This window comes from Hemicordylus capensis, chromosome 14, assembly GCF_027244095.1.
Source record: "Hemicordylus capensis ecotype Gifberg chromosome 14, rHemCap1.1.pri, whole genome shotgun sequence".
Classification (NCBI taxonomy): Eukaryota; Metazoa; Chordata; class Lepidosauria; order Squamata; family Cordylidae; genus Hemicordylus; species Hemicordylus capensis.
Genome location: NC_069670.1, coordinates 19,602,073 through 19,624,533, shown reverse-complemented (window position 1 = coordinate 19,624,533; position 22,461 = coordinate 19,602,073). Strand labels below are relative to the sequence as shown.

Sequence of the window (22,461 nt, the reverse complement as noted above, 5' to 3'; positions counted from 1 at the left end):
GTTAGAGTGTTGGACTAGGAGCAAGAAGACCCGAGTTCAAATCCCCATTCAGCCATGATACTTGCTGGGTAACTCTGGGTGACACGTATCTCTCGGCCTAACCTACTTCACAGAGTTGTTGTGAGGATAAACAGAACCATGTCTATGCCACTCTGCGTTCATGGGAGGAAAAAGCAGGATATAAATGTGAACAAACCAACCCACAGCAGCCTGGCCCCAGATTCATCAGGGACTCACTGACTTCAGCCATGATGCTCCAGGTCTCCCAACCTCTTTCTCCCATCGGTAAGATGGCTCTCAGTTGTGACCAACTTTACATGGCTGTTGTGAGAAAGCATTAGGATAGGTTTGCGTGCTGAATGGCCAGAACAAATGAATGAATCATCACTCCTCCTCAGCCTGTTTATTTTCCATGACACACATCCTGTCTTTCTGGCTGGGCCACCAACATGGTGTACACCAGCACATCCTTGATTTGGACTAGATTTCCTTGCGTGGGGCTTCCCTAGACCTTGAAGACTGCAGACTGTGGGGCCTGTTGTCTCCACTCTTGGCAGCAACGTGTGAAACTGAAAAATAATGAGGCTGTTCTGCCCTTTTCTGTCCCAAGCAGCACACACTGCAATTCAGTGCACGGAAGGGCTGGATTTTGCTAGGGCTGCGATCAGAATGTCACCAAGGCCTCTGAGCCTTTGTTTAAAAAAAAACCCCAAACATTTGCAGTCCCCAACTCCAGGAAGTTTTGCACACAGGGCTCCATTAGCTTGCATCTCCTCCAGAATCTCCTCCTCCATTTCGGGCAGATTTACCCCAAAGTCCCTGCAAGCTATTGGGGAGCATTTTGCAAACAATTTGGGTTTTTAATCGCGCATTAGAGTGTAGCTTGATGTATATTGGTGGTTTAAAAATCCACTTTTTGTATCGAGTTTCTGGTATAACTTTGAGTTCGCAGTAAAGCCTCGCAGAAACCTCGGGATAAAGCCTGCTGTGTGGAGAACTCCCAGGACAGTTTGACGATGGTGCTTGTGGCTTCCTTACACAGGATGTAGCAAGTTGGGCACTTGACGGGTTCCTTGCTCAGCAAGAAGGGCCTGCTCAGTCATCTTGAATTGCTCCCTTGGGGGGGGGGAGGGGACAGGTGTCCCAAGCTGCTCCAGGGAGAAAGCCGTCTTCCCCACCCCTCCCCCAACACACACACACACAAATATATCTTTAGCCATTAGAGCGATGTCTAGAATGAATACATGGATCTATGAAGCATCATCTTTTATACAAGATGTGACATTTAACCCAAGATATTCCAATCTGGGATTTGCTTTTCTTCCTGGACACGTCCCTTCTCCGGAAAATGACACACAGTTTTGCCAGCAGACCAAGACCATCCATTGAACCACTTTTCACTGGTCACCATGCAATAAGAACAGCCCTGCTGGATCAGGCCCAAGAAGGCCCGTCTAGTCCAGCATCCTGTATCACACAGTGGCCCACCAGATGCCGCTGGAAGCCTACAGGCAGGAGTTGAGGGCATGTCCTCTCTCCTGCTGTGACTCCCCTGCAACTGGCACTCAGAGGCATCCGCCTTTGAGACTGGAGGTATCCTATAGCCCTCTGACTAGAAGCCATTGATAGACCTCTCCTCCATGAAATTATCCAAACCCCTCTTCAAGCCATCCAGGTTGTTGGCTGTCACTACATCTTGTGGCAGAGAATTCCACAAGTTGATTATGCGTTGTGTGAAAAAAATTCTTCCGTTTGCTGGTCCTAAATTTCCCGGCAATCAATTTCATGGGATGACCCCTGGTTCTAGTGTTATGTGAGAGGGAGAAGAATTTCTCTCACTCCACATTCTCCACTCCATGCATGATTTTATAGACCTCTATCATGTCTCCCCGCAGTCATCTTTTTTCCATACTAAAAAGGCCCAGGTGTTGTAGCCTTGCCTCATAAGGTAGGTGCTCTAGGACCCTGATCATCTCGGTTGCCCTCTTCTGCACCTTTTCCAGTTCTACAATGTCCTTCTTTAGATGTGGTGACCAGAATTGTACGCAGTACTCCAGGTGTGGCCGCACCATCGTTTTGTATAAGGGCATTATAATATTAGCCGTTTTATTTTCAGTCCCCCTCCTAATGATCCCTAGCATGGAATTGGCCTTTTCACAGCTGCCGCACATCGAGTCGACACTTTCAACGAGCTGCCCACCACAACCCCAAGATCCCTCTCTCGATCAGTCACCGACAGCTCAGATCCCATCAACGTATACTTGAATTTGGCATTTTTCGTCCCAATATGCATCACTTTACACTTGCCAACATTGAAGCGCATTTGCCATTTTGTCGCCCACTGCCAGTTTCTCTCCCCACAGCAAGGGGGTGGAGGAAGCAAGCACGGGCAGCGGGGTGAGGGGAGAACTGCCCATACTGCAACACGCTGCAATGCATACACTCTGTTGCAAGCCTCCCTACAATGGAAAAATAGAGCTACTTTCCTGTAACACGATTACCACATTATAGGGGCATAGCATAATTCGAAACAAGGCATCGGAAATATGGATGGCACCCTGCTGACAGCGCAGCGAGCGCAATGTCAAAACACTGGCAATATGGAGGGGCGCATGGGGACACCTGGCAGCATGTCATCTGGAAAACGCCCAGGAGGAGAATTCTCAAACTGAAGAGGGTTTCCTAAGAGGAAAGTGAAAGGGAGCGTCAAGGGAAAAGATCTCTTGAGAACGCTAGGCAGTTATCTAAAAGCCTGTTAACAGAAACTCAGAAAGAACTTAAGTTTGGGGGAAGTTTAAATGCAATTTTTTTTAAAAAAAATTAACAGGATTCCCTTTTGCTTCCCCTCCCCCGCGACAATAAGCAGTCCCCTTGTTTTGTCATGCCAAAAGATCTCCTCAGCACCCACTCCTCCTCTTTTTCTTCTTTTTTAAAATGTTCCCTGGTTATTACTTGTGCAAGACTAGAATGATGCAAAACAAAGTTAAATTTTGTTTGTTTGGAACGGCACTTCCCTCTGCTGGAAGATTTGCACAAGGCAGATGAGACGTTACCCAAAAGAAAATTAACGTCACCTCCCCACCCCTCCCCGCAACGCCACTGGCCCAAATGGAGCAGGAGGAGGAGCAGATAAACACGTTTCAAAGGAATATGGACAGTCCTGCCTTGAAAACACATTGCAATGGATGGAAAATATGAATGGCCACCAGCCTACAACGAAGCACTGAATAATGCTTTATTTTCAGTTTTAAGGCATTGCACTATTCCGTCATACTTTGCAACAATTTACCCGTTGCAAATCTCGAAGTCCGGAAAACGCCAAGGAAGGGAATTCTCAAACTGAAGAGAGTTTCTTAAAAGGAGGGTGAAAGGGAGAGTCAAGGGATGAAATCTTTTGAGTACACTGGGCAGTTATTTAAAAAACTGTTAACAGAAATTCAGAAAGAACATATGCTTTGGGAAGTATAAATGCCCCCCACCACCTAAATTAACCAGAATAATAATGCTGTATGAACCGAGGGTGCCAGTGTGGTCAACCAGCAGAGTCAAGGGAGCTAATTTTCCCCTCTAAAGGGGGCAATTTTCACCCAAATGCAGAGAACCACAAATTCTGGCAAAGCAAACATAGACTGGCAATAAGGCAGGTGAAGGAAAAAATGTGAATTTTGCTCAAAGATTTTAAATGAACAATATATATATATATTAAAAAAATACATTAGAAGCAAGAAACCACAGAGGAAGAAGTTTGATAGGAGAAGAAATGATCAGATAGGTTGGATTTCAAAAATACTCACTGTGCAGGAAGAAGCAGCATCCCAGCAACAAACCTTCCATGATTGTACTCTGAAGCAGATGGGTCTCTTCTTGGTCCTCCCGTGTGCTGTGATGCCATGACTTTACAGCTTGTTCCTGTGGCTACCAAGATGAAGGTCCGGATATGTCACCCACCTCTTCCCTGCACAGACACACGCCACCAAGAGAGCCACTCAGAAGTGCTTATTTTAAAATATACAAGCAGAGAGGTTTTAAGGTGACATTCTGCAGTCTGGTACTTGAAATACAAATCCTCCACAAGGCTTGATAAAAATACTGTAATAAACAGACACCAACTGTGCTATCCAAAATAACTGATAGAGTTTGCACCTCAGACCTGCCAGGAATGGCATTGCATCGCAAGAGGATCGCCAACACATGGAGCTGGTAGGCAAGGTCTGTTTATCTGCTCCTTGCATTAAACTAGCATTCGTTTAATGCAGGGATCTAATACACTGAGCATTTAATGTACTGAAGGCATTAAAGCTGCTTTAAGCATGATCTCCATGTATTAAAGCTGCCTTAAGCATGATCTCCTTCTTGCAATAAAATGGTGCTGGCTGAGTGTCAATCATTAGATTTACAATTGAACAATTTTAAATGGTTAAGATTTGCAATCTAAAATTGTGTCAGTGAAACAGGGTGTCCTGCAGTGCTGTCTAGGACTGAAGCCTCACCAACTTTTCTCAATGGCACTCAGCATCTTTCTGGTGATGTTTCACAGCCTGGCCCTTGAAACAGATCTCCTCCCCAACCTCAGTAGAAGTAGTCTGATCAACAGCCAATAATGTTCCTCTGCAAAACAATCTGTCCTTCAGAAGCACCCAGAACCTGCCTAATAGGAAGCCTGGTCTCTAATGGCATGCAAAACCTGCAGATAGGCAAGTAGGTCCCCCACACAAGAAGGAGTGGATAAGCAAGGCTTGAGAATTGTTTTTTTAAAAGTGCTTGGCGGTCCTGCCTTGTCTTAGAGAAACGAAATAACTGAGCTGCAAATTGTGGGAGCTCTGTTGCTTATCAGTGGTTGATTCCACTCTCAGGGTCTGCCTCAAAGTGAAGCCTCAGCAACCTGTCTCACTAGCACTCAGCATCATTCTGCTCCACCCACACGGAGCTGCTCCTTCCCAAGAAATGGGTGTCACCACCTATATAAGACCCTTTCCTTGAAGCTGCACACCAGATGCAGGCTTGGGCTGGTGTCTGTGTGTGTGCATGTGGCTCTATCAGCGATGCTCTTGGCCAGGAGTCTCATTTTCTTCTCCGCAGGTAAGCACTTTTCTTCTTCCTTCAGCCAGACCTTAGTACTGTGCAGCTGGGAAGCGAGCTGGGTGGAATCCCAAAGTCTTCAGATACCCGAGGCTTGATGCAGTTTAGAGGAAATATCTTGGCACATTCTTCTCTGTGCTTTATTTCTTTATCAATGCAGAGAGAGGCCTTCTGGAAATGTGTAGTGATTCCCAAAGAGTATCACATTGTTTTCTACATTCTTTCTCTTTTTCACTTTTTTTGTGATAGGAGGCATGCAAAGTGATCGGGACAATGTTCCCTGTTATGTCTCCACAGCAATACGCACCCAGTTGCTATTGTATCAGACCCAGCGCTTCCAGTTTGCCAATACTGGGGACAAGGCTGAGATCTTGTGCACGTCTACGGAAGACATTGAAGGTTTTGACTATTTATTCAGTTGGCACAAAAGGAGATCTGATGAAACACCACGTCTACTCGCATCTTGCAATAAACAGATTTCAAGTAGATTTCGCTGCAACATGAAAGGAAACAACCTCATACTGGAAATTTTCAACACTCAAGCGGCTGATTCCGGCCTCTATTTCTGTGCTGATATGAGGTCTGACAGGTGGACTTTCAGCAATGGAACTTCACTGGTTGTTGGAGGTAAGGAAGCTCTTATGGTTTTATATTGTTTTCAATGTTTTGTAAACATTAAAAGTTTATTTTAATGAAAGGTAGTATAAAAATTTAATAATAAATAAATAAATAAGCCGAGTATTGTGTTGTAATTGCAATATGGGGTCAAAATAGCCCGTTGCATCGTGGGGGCTCTAAAACACAAAGGTCCCAAACCACATACAGTGCAATAAGGGCTGATTCTCATGAAGACTCCATGTGTAGCAGCAAATTTTCATGCTGATATTTAGCCCTTCGGGTGGAGGTGGGATTCCAGTCTTCTGGTGGCAGAGGCTGGTGGGGCTTGGCAAATGGGTAGGCCCCCAACTGCACCACCGCCATTTTGATTTTGGGATTGCGGGAAGCTACGAAGCAGCATGATTCGTTTGTCACACTGCTCTGGCCATCCCAAGCACCCAACCCAAAGTGAGGACCATTCTGCCCTCACCTCCATAGGGGCTTTGCCCAATATCCTTCGAAACCCCCAGGGTCCCTGGAACATACTTTGCAAACCAAGCACCAGGAGCTTTCCCAGACAGGAGGCTTTACTGCAAGGCTTTACTGGGAGTTCGAATTTGCCTCTCAACGCTGGCGCAAATAGTGGATTTTTTGCCCCAGACAGAAATCGGGCTATGTTTCAATGCACAGTGGAAAAGCCAGATTGTGTGCCTATTTTTTTTGTTTACTTTCTTTTATTTAAAATACAGTCAATGATCAGACAATATTAGCAGCATCAGCTGTCAAACAAATCATCTAAGACTTTAAAGAGGCTTAAAATAACAATAATCTAGTTAAGTCAGGCCATTACTTGCAAATGGAATGCGCTCTCTGTTGAGATACAATCCTCCCCATCTCTGACAATTTTTAAAAAATATTTTAAAACCCATCTTTTTACTCAGGCTTTTTCAGCTTCTTGATAATGTATATAGGTTTTTAATTCTGTGATTGGTTTTAAATTGTTAGTTTTTAATTGTTTTTATGTTCTTTTAACTGTTTTATCATTGTGAACTGCCCAGAGACACGGGTTTGTGGTAGTATAAAAGTGTAATAAACAAACAAACAAACAAACAGCAAAACTATATTTTGCACTATTTAAAGAAATGACATCATGAATATCTGAATTGTGTGTGAAGTGCTCCCCAATATCTCGAACAGACTTTGGTGTGAATCTGGCCGATGTGTGAACGTACACCCTCCATCCCAGTGGAGAAGCAAGCTAAAAGCCCCATCTGCGAATGCTCCTGGACAAAGTTCTGAAATACTGGCCTGAGGAGATGGGTGTTCTGACCAAACTCCCTGCTTATCTTTTCCCCTCAGACAGTTACACCCCGAACACCTGGGTGATGCTTTTGCTCCCATCTGCTCATTCAGCATCCCAGGCAATACAGACCAGGCGTCTCGCTTGCGTGGTCCATGGAGTGTCCAACTTGGTCCAGGTGTCCTGGAATGTCTCCGGAGAGCTCCAGCAAGGGGGACAGACACTTTTGGCGAAAAACAGCAGCGGCTCCTTAACCTTCATCAGTCTCTTTCACATCCCACCAGTCTCACAGAAGAGCGGGAAGCTCTACACCTGTGAAGTCAGATTCAACTCTTCTAGCAGGAGCGTGAAGAAGAGTGCCACATCCCCTGAGGGTGAGTGGTTTCACTTGTAACTCTGCCGTTGTAAAAATACTGGTGCTTTTCACTCTTGGGACTTAGAGTGGCTCTTGCTTCAACCAGTTTTGTAGTGCGAATGCAAGGCCTGCCATGTCCAGGATGCTCAGTTGCATTACAAATGCTTCTCTCCCCCATTCAGATTTCACGAGAGAGGTTCAAAAGCAATTTAAGCCTCAACGATGAAAAGTCTTTCATCACTTTCCTTTCGCTTTCCTTTACCTGCCTTATGGGATGTTTGGGTCAACTTTTGAAGCTTGTTTTATGTCAATGTGTGTGTGTCTACACTCTCTCAGCTGGTGACCAACCCCACATCCTTGCCCTTTATTTAAGCCACCTCTCGTGCTGTGACACCCAGCGGCAAGGGAACAGAGTGGGGTATAAATAGTGGCCACCATTTAAAGACAGCCTTTTTCGAGCCGCAGGGAGGGGTAAGATAATCTCTGCCACCCGCCCTCCCTATGATGAACCAATCCCGCTCCCTCCACAGGCAGTAGCCAGCCACCTGATGGGACTGTGGGGGAATTTTTTGGCCCTGCTGTACCTCATTGGCCTCGGTCACAGATCTTTTTGGCCCCCACTGGCGGGGGGGCAGGCGGGATCATTAGCAATTCTGCATAACTGGATTAATTGGCATATGTCGCAACTTTTGTGGGCGGGTTAGCTGGATGGCAAGCACGGAAGGGGTATACGGCAGAAGGGATCAGGCTTCAATTCAATAAGCAAGAGGGGCTGGCCAAGGGGCTTCAGACAACCCCCAGCTGGGTGGCGGGGGGGCTTTGCTGCGGCCCATAGCCCTGCCTGGTCCCTGGACTAATTGGCCTGGTCCCAAGCGAGGGCAAGGTCTGCCTTGACCCTGAGAAATAGCTGTCAGGGTCAGACCAGAGAGGTTACCCTGACCTAGCCATCCATCCATGAAGCCTGTTTGGATAGGCTATACATATGCTGCTAATTTTTAATAAAGTTGTGGCCAGGCACTTAAAGGTAAAGTTGTGCCGTCGAGTTGGTGTTGACTCCTGGGGCCCACAGGCCCCTGTGGTTGTCTTTGGTAGAATACAAGAGGGGTTGACCATTGCCTCTTCCCGTGCAGTGTGAGATGATGCCTTTCAGCATCTTCCTATATCACTGCTGCCCAATAAAGGTGTTTCCCACAGTCTGGGAAACATACCAGCAGGGATTGGAACCAGCAACCTCTTGCTCCCTAGGCAGGTTACTTCCCCGCTGCGCTATTAGGTGGCTCAGCCAGGCACTTACCCTGTGCCTAATTCCCTTTACCTCTGTGTGTCACCTCTTCCTTCATATCAGCACAAACAGCACAATGGATTTTCATCCCACACAGTGGCTAGTATCGCATCAAATCGGCTCCTATCATCATAACCCCAGTGGCCCTCTTTGCAAGGCAAAAGTGGCCACTACATCCTGCTGAGTGGCTCTCCCCCCACTCCCTCGTAGTTTAAAAGTGGAGTGGGCAGCAAGAGGGAACGGCTGGGTACTTTTGTCAGCAGCAACAAAGCAAATTTGGGTTTTCTCTCTCTTCTTTTTAAAGATTCCTCCACAATCCCTGACGATGCCGATAAGTGCCTGACCTACCGTGTTCTTGTGGCTGTCGGGGGCGTGCTGGCCTCCTTGTTTCTTCTACTGAACTTCCTTTGGATTCGGCTCTGCCCTTCCAGGCTGGGTAATACCAGGAATCACATCCTAAGGAATAAACAATTAGAATAATATGCCTATCTCAGTACCTCTTCATACAGAAGGAAATCAGAGGAACATAGGAAGCTAACGTATACTTAGGAAACTACCTTATCTTATTTATTTATTTATTTATTTATCATCATCATCATCAAAAATATTTCTATACTGCCCAAAACTTGCGTCTATACCATCTAGCTTATACCATCTAGCTCAGCACTGTCTACACCAGGGATTCTCAGTGTTGGGCCCCCAGATGTTGTTGGACTTCAGCTCCCATAATAATCCCTAGCCCCAGTGGCCAAAGGTTGGGAATTATGGGAGCTGAAGTCCAACCACATCTGGGGGCCCAAGGTTGAGCACCCCTGGTCTGCATTGACTGGCTGGCAGCAGCTCTCCAAGGTTGCAGGCAGGAGTCTCTCCCGGGCCCACCTGGGCGTTCTTCAGACAGCAGGTTTACTGCGAGGCTTTACTGATGCAAAAAGGGATTGGGCAGATCACATACCTCCTTTCTGGAGGAGATGCAGACAAAAGGGCTCTACAAGCCCCATGTGAGAGACGCCCTGGAGATGCCAAGGAGTGGACCTGAGGCCTTCTGCATGCAAGCAGATGCTCTTCCACTGAGCTACAGCCTTGCTATGGAGAATTTCTGACAGTGCTCACATGTGGCCTCCCATCCAAATGCAAAAAGCCAGACCTTGCTTAGCAATGGGGACAATTCATGCTCACTACCACAGAGCCTCCACACAGAACCCCACTCATCGCTCATTCTCTTATTTTTTTTAATGCATTCTTCACTACCGGAATTGTGTTTGATCCAAAAATATTTTATTTTTTATTTATTTATTTTTACATTTCTATACCGCCTTTCGTTAAAAGAAAACCCCAAGGCGGTTTACAAAAATTAAAACATACAATAAAAAGCAGTAAAAACATCAAGCTAAAACAAGCATAAAAACAAGACAACAGATATGCGTATTTTATTGCAGGGATTCCCATCCATGGGTGTTGTTGGACTACAGCTCCCATCATCCCCAGTCACAATGGGAATGATGGGAGTTGTAGTCCAACATCTGGAGACCCAAGTGAGAACCTCAGCTTTATTGTAATAAGGAGGTGATGAAGATGAGGAGGAGGAGGAGGAGGAGGAGGAGGAAGAGGATTTATTCAAAGCTCTGGCTATGGGGTTAGAACCAGATGATGGAAAATTAATATCGTTGAGATTACAATTTGTTTCCAGATCCAATTCAAGGTGCTGGTTATTACCTTTAAAGCCCTTAATAGTTTGGGCCCTAGATACCTGAAGGGCCGCCTGCTCGCAAGGGTTGCTGCCCACCCAACAAGATCATCAGAGGGGCCTTTACTCTAAGCGCCCACGTTAAGAGAGTCTAGATTGCCGTGCACACAGGACGGGGCCTTCTCTGTTGTTGCCCCCGGACTCTGGAATGCTCTCCCAGTGAATGTCTGCTCCTTGACATCTGTGGTCAAGACCCTTTTATTTGTTCAGGCTTTTACCCCTTAGGGGCTGCCGGGTCTCTCTGCTTTCCTGTTTCTTTTGTCTTTTTAATGGGTTTTTTAAAAAATGTTTTATTATTTTTACTGTTTCACTGATTTTAAGGTTTCAGATGTAATTTTTTGGAATTTTATTGGATTTTGACTTCTGTAAACCACCTTGAGATTCATTATGAAAGGTGGTATAATAAACAAACAAACAATAATTTAATTTAATTTAACATATTTTTATACCATCCAAAATGCAAGTTCTCTGGGCAGTTTACAAGAGAATAAAAACAACCAATAAAAAGATTAAAACATTTCAACAATTAAAATTTTTAAAGGTTAAAACTATTAAAAATATTAAAACTATTTTTAAAAACTATTAAAAACTATTAAAACTATTAAAATAAATAAATGCAGGGAAAGGAATGCAGAAAAGCAGGACATCACCAACTGCCTCATGGACTCCTCCGACCAAATGCCTCAATATTGCTTTTCAGTAGCATCAATCCATCTTTATTTTGGTCTTTGACCAATATAAATTTTCAGTAGTACTGGACAGGCATTCAGGCTATTTAAAAATTGTCAGAAACCGAGTCTGAAAAGTCCTCTTGGAAATAATTTTCTGGAAACAGAAAATTGAAACAACTGTTTGCTGGATACTCTGCAATGGTGAGTGAACAGAGGATGCAATTCCAAAGGATAGGACTGGTACAGAAATAGTCTCAGCATAAAGGGTGGAAGGAGAAGGACAGACCTTTTGAGTGATTTACTCATGTTTTCCTTATTTTTTCTTTCTTTATTCCTCCTAGCTCTACAAGGATCCCAGGCCAAGAACTCTGAAGAACCTCCTTCTTCAGAGATATCACAGGTATGGCTCCTATTTGGGGAAGAAAACTTTGGCTTTTAAGAATTTAGTGAAATATAGGGAAGTTACAGAGATAACAGTAGAATGCAATGGAATGGCTGCAACTTTTTGGGTGCATGTCATGGGAACATAGGAAGCTACTTTGTACTGAATCAGACCTGTGTTCCATCTACTTCAGTATTGTCAACTCTGGCTGGCAGCTGCTCTCCAAGATCTCCAGAATTCTATCTTGCAGGACATACCTCTTCCAAGATGGCATCTTCTATCCATAGTAAAGGAAAGGTTGTGCCGTCAAGTCGGTGTCGACTCCTGGCACCCACAGAGCCCTGAGGTTGTCTTTGGTAGAATACAGGAGGGGTTGACCATTGCCATCTCCCGTACAGTACGAGATGATGCCTTTCCAGGGGCGTATCTAGGGTGGGCCAGGCAGGGCACGTGCCCTGGGTGCCACTTGAAAGGGGTGCAAATTCTTTATTAAAAAAAAAAATTAATGGCCACCAAAAACAAAATGGCCACTGCACATGCTCAAATGGCCTCTGTGAGGCCCTAGGCCATGCCAGGCCTCTCAGAGGCCATTTGAGCATGCGCAGTGGCCATTTTGTTTTCAGCGGCCTTTAAAAAAAAATTTATATATATATATAAATGGCCACTGCACATGCTCAAATGGTCTCTGCAAGGCCCTAGAGGCCAGCGGTGGGAGGGGTAACCTTTGCAGACGCCCCCTCCCACGGCCTATAGGAAGCGCCCCGAAGGGGCTACAGGTAACAAAAAATTAATATAATATAATATGTCACTGTACACATATTCAGTTTGGCACTATGTACAGAGAATCAGGGCTTGTGAATACTGAGCTGACGCTTATGAGCTAGGATTATATTCATTTGCTCTTACTTTGCTTCTTATGATAAGTGAGTTAAATGTGGTGTCTTAATAATATGGCTATTAATTGTGAGTTTGTCTTTGAATCAGTGTGAAATCTTTAGTATTAAGGCCCACTGGGAGTTTCTTGCTCTCTGTCTCTCATTTTAACTGTCTTTCTGAAATACTAGAATATATTCCAAGCAGTGACACAGTTTACTCTGCATATCCTTTAATTATTTTCAGAGTATCTGGGAAAAGCCAAATTCTCCATTTATTTTTAAAACGTATGTAATAGTGATGCTACAGTGCATAGTAGAGAATTAGATAGGCACTTCAGTTTAGTTTTCCAAGTACACCTCCACATAGTATTTGGGTATTTCATGGGCCCCAGCATACTGAAATTTGTAGTTTTCCAACATTTTTTGGTCTGGCTACATCCACTGCTAAATAGTTTTTGAAATTTTAAAAGATTAACGAGTTTGACTTATATTTTTCAGCTGCTATTATAGTAAAGTTATCTGAAAGATGGGTGTCAGATGTTTGGACAGGGGGCACAATTTCAGTGCTTGCCCTAGGCGCTATTTTCTCTAGATACGCCTCTGTGCCTTTCAGCATCTTCCTATATCGCTGCTGCCCGATATAGGTGTTTCCCATAGTCTGGGGAAACATACCAACTGGGATTCGAACCAGCAACCTCTTGCTCCCTAGGCAAGTTACTTATGCGCTGTGCCATTAGGTGGCTTCTACTATCCATAGTAGCTGTTTTAAAAACATTGTAAATTTTACAGATCTCCTATCTGATCAATCTCAGTAGGTCTAAGGGGTTTCAATGAATCCATCTAGCTCATTAATCTATGAAATATCGCAGCCCTAGTTTCAATGCTAATGTTATCATGGTGTCACTTGGAAGCAACTTTGGTTTGCCCAATGCCCTTTATCATTCTATCAATCTGTAGTGCACTTTATGCACTCTATCAATCCTTTCTGCCCTAGAGATGAATACTTTCCAGACTAGATACTAGTAGTGCTAGTCAGTGATTCACAGGTGATAACTCAAGTGTTTCCTCACTCATTAGTGAAAACAAATTAAAAGGCGAGATGGGGTTGTGGGCAGAGCATTGGGGATTCAGATGCGAAACCTGATTTTGAATCCCCTCTGGACCACGGAGAAGCCTGGGCAAGCAACTCTCTTTCATGCTAGGCCCACCTTAGAGGGAGAAACAATGAAACCCCTGTCTTTGCTGCTGTGAGCTCCATGGAGGTGCTATACAGTACAAAGGTGATGATCTGGGAGGCTGCAATTCAACGGCCAGTCTTTATGAGTGAACTTAGGGAAAATGCAATCTCCCAGACTCATTCTCCCATCTCTTACACTGGAATAAATTGTGACCTTAGGAACATAGGAAGGTGCCTTTTGCCAAGTCAGACCATCAGTCCAACTAGCTCAGCATTGTCTACACTGACAGGCAGCAGCTCTCCAGAGTCTGGGAAATCTAAAGGTATAAGGACCTACAACAAGCTGATTATGCAGTCAGTGGGTAGACAGTAATTGAATTCTGATCCGGGAGGCTGCAATTCAATGACCAGTTGAACCACTCCCAGATATTTATAGGTATAAACCTGCTCAAGCTGATGATTATCTATCAACCATCGTAATAGTTTGGATCTCCTCGCAAATACCACAACCTTCGACTTCTGATAGTTAATGGAGAGCTGGTTAGTTCTACAATAGAGAGCCAGACATCTCAAGGCTCTTCTGAGGCCCACTGGCGATCTAGCCATAATGGCAGCATCATCCGCATATAATAGTAGAGGCATGCTTACTCTTACAATAGATGGGGAGTGAAAACTAGAGTCCCATAAACAAGGGGCAAGATCATTAATAAAAATATTAAATAGCGTCGGTGCTAAAATGCACCCTTGTCTGACTCCTTTGCAAGTAGAAATCAGCTGAGATAAGGCTTCTTTAGGATGAGGTCTTATTCTAATATTCTAATTCTCATGAAGCGGTTGTATCAAAAAAAGCAGCCACTTATCAGTGTTGGTTTGCCCCAGCTTCTCCCACAGAAGACATCTAGGTATAGAGTCAAAGGCTGCCTTAAAATCGATAAAGGCCACAAAAAAAGAGGACCCAGGCTTGCCTCCATATTTTTCAATTAAGTGCCGAAGAATGAATACCTGATCGAGGGTAGAGCACCAAGATTTAAATCCAGCCTGCTCTTCCCCTAAGATGGCATGCTCGTCTAACCAGGCTTGCAATTTAACTAAGAGATGTTTAACATTCAACTTGCTCATGAAGCTTAAGAGCGAGATAGATCTATAATTAGAGAGAATATTCCTCTCTCCCTTCTTTCGGGAAGCACCCTGTGGCATCGATATGAGTAAACAAGGCAGCCAACAAAGGAATCTACCATTCAGCATTTGCTTTGATGATTTCAGGAAAAATATAATCAAACCCTGGGGCCTTGCCCTCTTTCAGATCTCCTATAAGGCTCTCAATCTCGGTGGTTGTAACTGGGGGCCAAAACGGAAGGGAGCCAAGCTCCAACTTCACCGGCGTCAAAGAGAACATCTCAAAGTTGTATAAAGCACTAAAGTGGGACACCTATTCATTCAAAGGGATCTGACAGATAGCCCGGGGTATGCAAGAGTGGGGATGATTATTCACAATGCGCCAAAAGGAAATTGAGTTAGATCCCTTGGCTGCCTCTAACAGAGCCTTCCATGAGGGCTGTTCTGAAGAGTAGCAATGAAAACCCCTGTCTTTGCTGCTACAAGCTCCATGAAGGTATTGAACAGTACAAAGGTGATGATCAAATTAGTAGCTTGAATCAAGTTAGTGGAGCTATAATGTTATCTGTATCGCTAATTTTATACATATGCCTATTGTCACATACCCCAAACCTCTAGGAGAGTGCAGGCTAGAAATGTAAGCACTCAGATAACACATTTTTCTCCCTCATTTTCCAAAGCAGGAAGACATTTGCTACACCCATCTAGATTTTGCATCAACGAGTCAGGACGGGAACAAGAGAAGACAAGCATCACAAGGGAAAAATCTAAAGGTATAAGGACCTACTGCAAGCTGGTTAGGCTTTCAGTGGATAGACAGTAATTGCACTCTGATTTGGGAGGCTGCAATTCAACGGCCAGTCTTTATGAGTGAACTTAGGGGAAATGCTTAGAGTCCCGTAAACAAGGGGCAAGATCATTAATAAAAGTATTAAATTGCGTAGGAGCTAAAATGCACCCTTGTCTGACTCCTTTACAAGTAGAAATCAGCTGAGATAAGGCTCCTTTAGGATGAGGTCTTATTCTAATATTTGAATTCTCATGAAGCTGTTGTATTTTTTATTTTATTTTTAAGCAGCTCGTATCTTAGTACAGAGCACATTCCACAATCTCGGGGCAGCAACCAAGAAGGCCCGGACCTCTTCAAGTGACCTCAATGGGCAGTGGGGCTCATAGCAAAGAAGGCGCTCTTTTAAATACCCAGGGCCTAAGCCGTTTAGAGCTTTATATGTTATAACTAGCACTTTGTATTTTGCCCGGAAACCTATTGGCAGCCAGTGTAGCTCCATCAACAGAAGAGTAATGTGGTCTCTCCAAGATGACCCAGAGACCAACCTGGCTGCCGCATTCTGAACCAACTGAAGTTTCCAGACTACGTACAAAGGTAGCCCCATGTAGAGTGCATTACAGAAGTCAAGTCTGGAGGTTACCAACAAATGTACCACTGTTTTGAGGTCATTGACCTCGAGAAACGGGCGCAGCTGGCGTATCAGCCGGAGCTGATAGAAAGCATCCCTGGCCACCGCCTCAACCTGAGAAACCAGGGAGAGGTGTGAATCCAGAAGTACTCCCAGACTGCAAACCTGTTCTTTTTGGGGAAATGTGACCCCATCTAGAACAGGTAGATCAAAATTGTCTCTAGAGTTCTGACCCCGCACAATAAGTACCTCCGTCTTATCTGGATTCAGCTTCAGTTTATTCTCCCTCATCCAGCCCATTACTGCTTCCAGGCAGGCATTTAGGGAGGATATGCCAGCTCCTGAAGAAGTTAACACAGTGAAGTAGATCTGGGTGTCATCAGAGTGCAGGTAACACCCAGCTCCAAATCCCCTGATGATCTCTCCCAGCACTTTCATGCAGATGTTAAAAAGCATTGGAGAAAGTATGGAGCCTTGAGGGACACCATACTTAAGCTCAGATTTCGAAGAGCAACAATCTCCAATCAACACCATCTGAAATCTGTCTGAGAGGTAGGAGCAGAACCACTGTAAAACAGTGCCTCCCACCCCCAACACTCTCAGATGGGATATGCAAGAGTGGGGATGATTATTCACAATGCACCAAAAGGAAATTGAGTTAGATCCCTTGGCTGCCTCTAACAGAGCCTTCCATGAGGGTTGTTCTGAAGAGAAACAATGAAACCTCTGTCTTTGCTGCTGTGAGCTCCATGGAGGTGCTATACAGTACAAGAGTGATGATCAAATTAGTAGCTTGAATCAAGTTAGTGGAGCTATAATGTTATCTGCATAGCTGATTTTATACATATACCTATTGCCACAAACCCCAAACCTCTAGGAGAGGGCAGGCTAGAAATGTAAGCACTCAGATAACAGGTTTTTCTCCCTTCTTTTCCAAAGCAGGAAGACATTTGCTATGCCCATCTAGATTTTGCATCAGCGAGTCAGGATGGGAACAAGAGAAAACAAGCATCACAAGGGAAAAATCTAAAGGTATAAGGACCTACTGCAAGCTGGTTATGCTTTCAGTGTGTAGATAGTAATTGCTCTCTGATCTGGGAGGCTGCAGTTCAACGGCCAGTCTTTGTGAGTGAACTTAGGGAAAATGCAATCTCCCAGACTCATTCTCCCATCTCTTACACTGGAATAAATTGTGACTTTAGGAACATAGGAAGGTGCCTTTTGCCAAGTCAGACCATCAGTCCAACTAGCTCAGCATTGTCTACACTGACAGGCAGTAGCTCTCCAGAATCTGGGAAATCTAAAGGTATAAGGACCTACAACAAGCTAGTTACGCAGTCAGTGGGTAGACAGTAATTGAACTATGATCTGGGAGGCTGCAATTCAATGACCAGTTGACCTTAGGGAAAATGCAATCTTCCAGACTCATTCTCCCATCTCTAACATTGGTATAAATTGTGACCTTCAGAACATAGATAGGGCGTTTTCCAGATTAGCTGCTCAACAGCAGCAAAAAAATGTAAACAGCAGGGGGAGCAGTCTGGTGGAAACTAACAACTCGAAAAATCAGCAACTTTTTACACCAGATACATAACGTCATAGCACTATATCGCAGCCATTAAATTAGTGTCACAACACAGTAAGTGTGGAAGCACACTTCCAAGATACGATGTGACCCCGTTGCAGGGTCTAATCTGGAAAGCGCCAAGGTGCTGCCTTCTACCAAGTCAGACCACCAGTCCATCTAGCTCAGTATTGTCTAGACTGACAGGCAGCAGCTCTCCAGAGTTTTGGATGGGGGTCTTTCCTAGCTCTCACCCAGCTTTCACACCTGGTTTTCAGCCCACATCTCCTCTAGAATGGAGGGTGTGCATTCACATATCGGCCAAATTTACCCCAAAGTCCCTGCAAGTTCTTGGGGAGCACTTCACACACAATTCGGGTTTTTCATTGCATGTTAGAGTGTAGCCCGATTTATATCCGGATTAAAAACTCTGCTTTTTGAGTCAAACTCACAGTAAAGCCTTACAGTAAAGCCTAAAGTTATGTTATGTTTTTTGTTTTTGGTGTGCTGTGATTTCATGTGTTATGTGTTTTTACTTGATGTTTTAATGCTGTGTTGTGAGCTGTCCAGAGAACAATTTGTTAAGGGGCAGCTAACAAATAAAGTTTATAATTATTATTGTCTATATATATATAATTTGCTAAAATGTACCCGTGGCTAATCCTGTGTGTGGCAGCTCTTGCGAGAGTTCGTGAGCAAGCTGCCAGGAGAGGGAGAGAATGCAGTGGCGGTGGGGGGGGGAGCAGTGGCGTGGCGGCGGAGGGGAGCAGTGGCGGCTGGGTGGGCGAGAATGGGGGGAGAGCTGATAATGAGCGGGGAAGGAGCGGGGTGAAAAAAGGGAGAACTAGAGGCGCAGATGCTCTGCGCCCGGGCCAGCTAGTTGTTGTTATGAGCCTATCTCATAACATTTAAATTTGTGGGCATACATATACACTCACAGGGTTTGTGATGGAAGCGGTATACATGTTCTCAAAGGTTGGGAACCCTTGGGATAGATTATCAGTGTAGTGGTTAGAGTGCTGGACTAGGACCGGGGAGACCTGAGTTCAAATCCCCATTCAGCCGTGAAACTCACTGGGTGATTCTGAGCCAGCCAGTCCTTTCTCTCTCGGCCTAACCTGCCTCACAGGGTTTCTGTGAGGATAAACATAAACATGAACCATTACAGATTAGGCTGTTATCCCGAATCTCCTCTGGAAGACAGTGTGTGCATTCACACACCAGCCAGACTTACCCTGAAGTCCATTCGAGATCTTTGGAAGCACCCCACACACAAATTGGGCTTTCTCTTCCGATTTCTAGCTTGTCCTGATGTATTTCCAGGTTTTAAAAATGCTGGTTTTAAGCAAGTTTTTCTGACAACCTGGAGCAAATAGGGAGAGGCACTGATGTAGAGTTGTTAACATGATAAGAGTGTTTATCCCCACCCCTAACCCCGCCGCCTTCTCCTCCCCCCGCCCACCGCCACTGGCAGCTCGCTTACGCACAGGATTAGCCACGGGTACGTCTTAGCAAATTATAGATAGATAGATAGATAGATAGATAGATAGATAGATAGATAGATAGAACAACAACAACAACAAACATTTTTGTTAGCTTTCTCATAACAATAAGAGGGGCTCTTTAGAAATGCAGATATAGCCCTTTAGAAATGCAAATCGATCTGGCTTGCCTAGCTGTGAAGAGTGGGAAAACCAGTTTTCAGGAAGCAAACTCTTTAAGTTCTAGTTACAAAAGTAAAACTTCTGTGTGTACTCAAGCTGACTTTTTTGGACAATATTAGTCTGTTTGCTTAAGGTTTTTGCTCGTTCGAACAACATGCATGTGTTGGGGGGAAAGGGAAGAAATCTATTAGTGTAAATGATCCCAGTCTAGGACATGAGGTTTTGAAGGCAACATTGTGTGTTCCTAACCAAGGAGTGTTCTCTTTCTCTCTCTCTCCCCGCCCCCTCCACCCACCCATTGGCTAGAAGAAAAACACAGAGGCATGCAATGTGAACCTGCACCAGAAGAAAACCCGAGAGCAGAGGGGAGGGGCTGCTTCCCACATGCCACGAGTGTAATTCAAAGTGGCTTTGCTCAACATTTATCCCGAGAGCTGGAAGCTATGTATGGGAAAGCTCCATGTCTACACCACTCTGGGCTACAAATGTAAGTGGGATACAAATGAAAACAGACAGACAGCAGCCTGGCCCCAGGCTCATCAGGGACTCGCTCACTTCAGCCAAGATGCTCCAGGTCTCCCAGGCTCTTTCGGTAAGATGGGACTCAGCTGTGACCAACCTCACATGGCTTTTGTGAGAAAGAATTAGGATTGCTTTGGATGCTGAATGACCAAAATAAATGAATGAATCATCACTCCTCAGTCCGTTTATTTTTCATGACACACATCCTGTCTTCCTAGCTAGGCCACCAACATGGTGTACAAGAGCACAGCCATGATTTGGACTAGATTTCCTTGTGTGGGGCTTTCCTAGACCTTGAAGATTGCAGACTATAGGGCCAATTGCAGGCCTGCTTAACTCTGGCCCTCCTGCAGATGTTTGCCTACAACTCCCATAATCTCTGGCTCTTGGCCACTATTGCTGGGGATTATGGGAGTTGTAGTCCAAAAACAACTGGGGGGCCAAAACTGAGCAGGCCTGGCCTATTGTCTCCACTCTTGGCAGCAACGTGTGAAAAATGATGAGGCTGTGCCACCCTTTTCTGTCCCAAGCATACACACTGCATTTCAGTGCATGGACTGGCTGGATTTTGCTAGGGCTTTGATCAGAATATCACCCAAGGCCTTCGGGCCCTTGTAAAAAAAGCCATTCGCAGCCCCCAACTCACAGTTTGGCTGTGCTTGTGGCCCCTTCACACAGGGGCACTTGCACGTGACACCAGGGTTAAAATGCTTCGGCTTGGCAGGATCGTATTGAAAACGATCCCCAGAATCTCAAACTCCTACAACGAGAAAATACAGCTATTTTTCTGCAATGGACTTGCAAAGTTGTAGCACTCTAATGCAAAGATAAAACCCGAAATAAGGCATTGGAACTGTGAATGGCACCTTGCTGTCAGCACAGGGACTGCGGTGTCACAACACACGTAGTATGGAAGCCCACCTAGCAGATCCATAGTGACACTGTTGTAGGATTTAATCTGGAAAGCGCCTGGGTGGAGTAAATTGGGTGCTTTAAGGGCTTCTCCTTCAATATGAAGAGCCTGCCAAGTCATCTTGAATTGTTCCTTTTGTGGCGGGGACAGGTGTCCCAATCTGCTCCAGGGGAAAGGCCATCCCGCCCACCAACACACAAACACATCTTGGCCATCAGAATAGTGTTGAGAATGAAAACATGGACATGGAAAACATGGATCTAGAAAGCATTGTCTTAATACAAGACTTTACATTTAAGAAAAGATATTTGAGCCTGGAATTTGCTTTTTGACATACACTCTTGCCAGCAGAACAAATCCATCAATTGAACTACATTTCACTTGTCACAATGCAATTCAGCATAATTAGTCTGGAACAGATTTCTGACTAGCCGGACCAAAGGTGAGGTCAACAAGAGGTGCACGGGGCATCCTAAATACAAAATGAAAACACAATTCCCTGTAAAAGGGGAAGAGAGAAAGAGAAATGGTGGTCAACAACTGGACTACCTGGCCAAGGCGTTTGCTTTTCTGTACAACTGGCTGTGGCTGGAAACTCCAGACCTAGAGCTTTCCTAGACAGCAGGCTTTACCACGTGTTTACTGAAAAGCTTTGCTGAGAGTTTGAAGTTGCCCCGAAAAACCGACACAAAAAGTGTCAAATATAAATTGGGCTACCTCTAACACGCAATGAAAAACCTGAATCGTGTGTGAAGTGCTCCGATAGCTCGCAGGGACTTCGGGGTAAATTTGGCCTCATGTTTTACTTCTTCTGTTTTTACTTTGTTGTAAACCTCCCAGATATGTAAGTTTTGGGGTGGTATAAAAATACATTAAATAAATAAGAAAAATAAATAAGTTATGTTAATGGTTTTCAGACTGTGTTGCCTGAGGAGGTGGACAGGCTGCTTAGTAGGCTGGAGAGACGGGGCATAAATATTTTAAATAAATAATAAACAAATAAATAAGTTGTGTGTCAAAATGTTTCTGCTAATGCATATTTGCATAAATATATCTATTTTACATTCTTACATGCTTATGAGTTCAGTTGCTGTGTTTGTGCCCTCAAGAACTCACGTGTTAAAAATACTGTGTGGGTCACAGAGTGTGTGTGTGTGTATAGGGTGATGGCTTGCAGAGGGGCAGGGGGGCCAGGCCTTTAGGTCCAGGCTCCAAAATTACCTAGGTGCACCTCTGCCCTTTACCTGCCTGTGTGGCCACTGTGTTTACGGGCATCACAGCCCCGAGGTTCCTGTTCTCTTGGACCGACCAGGAGTAAGGCACTCTTTGGGTCCATAACTCTGGAAGAATCGTCTTCAGACTCCACATGCTGAAGACGCCTTCCCCATCAATCATGTCACCATCCTTCCTGTCCGGAAAAATGCTCCTACTTGCGGTCCGGGAGATTTCTTTCCCAAGCAGGGTGTGCATCATTGAAGAGGCAGGGTAGGAGGACACTGTGGTTAGGCTGAGTTCCCTCTAAGGAGGAGGTTGCCAGGATGCAGAGCAGTGTTCCCTCTAAGGAGTGCGCATGTGTGCACAATCACACATTTTTTGATGTCCACTCAGTTAATTTTAGATCCCGCTCAGGTTGCATCAGGAAGGCCCCACTCTGAACGCAGCTGCGCACACATTGCCTGGAAACTGCCGCCCAGAACAAAACTCATTTCCGCACACAGATGGGAAAAAATTAGAGAGGACACTGGAGAGAGAGGAATCTAAAGGAGCACGCAGAAGGAGAGCCACACATTGTGGACTAGACT

General features: G+C 44.8%; 2 protein-coding genes across 12 annotated transcripts in view; one reads left to right on the top strand and one right to left on the bottom strand.

Annotated features, from left to right (window-relative positions):
* LOC128337420 (uncharacterized) overlaps positions 1-19,801 on the bottom strand; it is a 36,088-nt gene extending 16,287 nt beyond the window's left edge. Inside the window, exons 1-4 of one of the 3 annotated variants that reach the window (XM_053278400.1) lie at positions 19,780-19,801; positions 18,795-18,923; positions 8,962-9,069; positions 3,795-3,955 (exon numbers count right to left, since the gene is read on the bottom strand). The gene's annotated coding sequence lies outside the window, so the exon portion shown is untranslated. Of the gene's footprint in view, positions 1-3,794; positions 3,956-4,490; positions 4,916-8,961; positions 9,070-18,794; positions 18,924-19,779 lie in introns of those variants that run through there. The other 2 variants (XM_053278398.1, XM_053278405.1) reach the window with 2 other exon arrangements.
* LOC128337418 (uncharacterized) lies at positions 173-19,912 on the top strand. Of its 9 annotated transcripts, none has more exons than XM_053278389.1 (8): positions 173-285; positions 5,377-5,706; positions 7,036-7,350; positions 8,918-9,049; positions 11,370-11,428; positions 15,259-15,351; positions 16,936-17,028; positions 19,531-19,912. In XM_053278389.1, the coding sequence occupies exons 1-8, from the start codon at positions 249-251 to the stop codon at positions 19,621-19,623; spliced, it is 1,152 nt and encodes a 383-aa protein (XP_053134364.1). In that variant the 5' UTR covers positions 173-248; the 3' UTR covers positions 19,624-19,912. The 9 variants fall into 9 exon arrangements, with proteins under 9 accessions (XP_053134364.1, XP_053134363.1, XP_053134361.1 ...); XM_053278388.1 differs by lacking the exon at positions 173-285 and adding an exon at positions 4,644-5,079; XM_053278386.1 differs by lacking the exon at positions 173-285 and adding an exon at positions 4,644-5,079 and having other exon boundaries at positions 5,329-5,706; positions 15,262-15,351.
* The last annotated feature ends 2,549 nt before the right edge of the window (positions 19,913-22,461 follow it).